This window comes from Nematolebias whitei, chromosome 16, assembly GCF_014905685.2.
Source record: "Nematolebias whitei isolate Nwh7 chromosome 16, NemWhi1, whole genome shotgun sequence".
Taxonomy (NCBI): domain Eukaryota; kingdom Metazoa; phylum Chordata; class Actinopteri; order Cyprinodontiformes; family Rivulidae; genus Nematolebias; species Nematolebias whitei.
The window spans coordinates 29,371,310-29,373,848 of NC_056513.1; the positions used below are offsets into that span (position 1 = coordinate 29,371,310).

General features: G+C 45.0%; 1 protein-coding gene across 1 annotated transcript in view; it reads left to right on the forward strand.

The window, feature by feature from the left end:
• The first annotated feature begins 862 nt into the window (after window positions 1-862).
• Window positions 863-2,539, forward strand: part of LOC119422473 (nicotinamide riboside kinase 1-like) — a 93,987-nt gene continuing 92,310 nt past the window's right edge. Inside the window, exon 1 of the mRNA XM_037689847.1 lies at window positions 863-969. Coding sequence (XP_037545775.1) covers window positions 863-969 — 107 coding nt within the window. The remainder of the gene's footprint in view (window positions 970-2,539) is intronic.

The following is a 2,539-nucleotide window of genomic DNA, read 5'->3' on the forward strand; positions in this document are numbered from 1 at the left end:
TGGATGGATGGATGGATGGATGGATGGATGGATGGATGGATGGATGGTACACAAATATCGCAAAATAATTTATTGGTAATTGTTGATGTTGCAAGATGAAATTTGTGACTAGAGAACTGTCGCATGTCGCGGAGCAGAGGTGGAATTGGAAATACCCTTCGTCTATTTGTCCATTCAACTGTGTATGATAGCTTGAAAAATAAATGGTAAATGGACTGTACTTATATAGCACCTTTCTATCTTATCAAGACACTCAAAGTGCTTTACACTACAATCGGTGTCCTCATTTACCCATTCATACAGAACTCTAGATCTCTACAAAGCAAATTGAACAAATCATTCTAAAGAGACTAATCAGACAGTGCTTTATCGCAGTCATACACCGATGGGACACACATTGGAGTCAATGAGGTGTTCATTGTCTTACCCAGGAACACTTCAGCATGTGACTGCTGGTGGATTCGAAACTCCAACTCTTGCATTGGTGGACGACTGCTCTAAGCACTGGTACAAACTTTTATTTTAGTGTTTGGCAACATCTAGGTATGTGTAAAAAAAACATTATATTTGTATTAATACAAAGTAAGATACCGAATTCAAACTAAGACACGAGAGACACAGGCAGCATAAAAAGCTAAGTGTGACAAAAATACAGGAACACGGGAGGGAGCTGGAGAGGAGGTATGGTGAGTATAGTTGATTACTCAGGGAGAGTGTTCTTTGGCTTAATTCTTATTTTATTGTTTGCAGGTTTGGAGAGAGAAGCCCAGGGGATTCTCCTGAGAGTGGCAGGACAGGCCTCAAGGCTGCTTGATGTGATGTTTAGGAGGAACTTGTTGACAGATGTAGATGGCTGATCCAGATGCTGGGCACAGGAGGACACAGGGAACTCGAGGAAGATTCACGAGGAGGTCTCAGGGAGCGAGTTACTGAGGATCAGGAGCTGCGAGGAGCACGAGGAAAACCAAGGTAAGTTTGATCTGGGATAAAGACCAGATCTCACTTGGGCTGGACAAATTATCAAGTTAAGGCAATGTTCTAGTGGAAACTAGATGGTCCAGGCAACCTTAGATACAGAGGGTCCTGGTCAACAGGACTGGAACAGCTGAGGATGATTGGTTCTGCCCTGCCACTCAGGAGATGCAAGAAGAGTCAGTGCAGGTGCAAAAACCCCAGAATCTCCACAAAAGGTTCCTTTCAAAAAGTAGGTTACCATGTTAAAATCCAAGTTGGCCATTGTCATATACATATCCGTCCATCTATCCATTCATCTTCCACTTATTCTGAAGTCATGTCGTGGGGGCAGCAGCTTGAGCAGGGAGGCCCAGATATCACTTTCCACAGCCACCTCTTCCAGCTTTTCTGGGAGGACCCCAAGGAGTTCCCTGGCCAACTGAGAGACGTAGTCTCTCCAGCGTGTCCTGGTTCTTCCCGGGTTCTCCTCCCAGTTGGACATGCCAGAAGCACCTCCCTAGGGAGGTGCCCAGGGAGCATCCTTACCAGATGCCCAAACCACCTCAACTGGCTCTTCTTGATGTGGAGGAGCAGTGGTTCTACTCCCGAGTCTCTCCCAGATAACTGAATTCTCACCCTACATACACACATATCTCCACAAAGGTTCCTTTCCTTACATACATGGGCGGCTGTGGCTGAGTGGTTAGAGCAGCCGTCCTCTAATGCAAGAGTTGGGGGTTCAAATCCACCAGCAGTCACATGCCAAAGTGAGACACTGAACCCCTCATTGCCTCTGATGTGTGTCCCATCAGTGTATGAATGTGATACAACACTGATTAAGCTCTTTAAAATGAGTTGTTCAACTAGCTTTGTAGAGATCTAGTAGAGTGCTGTATGAATGGGTAAATGAGGACACAGATTATATTATAAAGAGCTTTGAGTATCTCAATAAGATAGAAAGGAGCTATACAAGTACAGTCCATTTACCATTACATACTATCAGGTTTGTATCAACGTCTACCCTCAAGTAAGCAGACCGATTCAGTAAAGACAGAGTCAGGAGTACAAAAGGTAAGTGAAGTTTATTTACAGGTGATTGTGTCGTCTCAGCTGTAAGGGAGAAGAGGACAAGGTGAGTATGGGTTCTGTTTGTATTTAAAATATTGAATCCTTGAGAAAGAGAATAACTGAAGGCCGAGAAGGAGATGAGAGGAGAGGTCCTGGGTTTGCAGAGGATCCGGTTTGGAGGTAATTTATGGTGGAGAGAGGAGCAGGTTGACCCAGTTGATATTTGTTTGAAGATGATTGTTGAAGGGACACCGTTGATCCACAGGTGGAGTCCAGTGGAGAGATGAGGTCCTAGGGAGGACTTGAAGAGGCAGGCCGTGGAAGGTCCTGGAGGAATCAGTTGGTGAGAACCAGCTGCAACAAAAAGTTAGTTGGCTGTACTCAAATTACCATTTGGTAGATGATGTCCCAGCACTGAAGAGTTGTCTGGCAGGAGCTTAAATACACCATCAGGCAGTCCTCAGAGCAGCAGCAGGTGGAGTGAGTTGACCTTAATTAGCTGTGGAAGGAAGAGTGA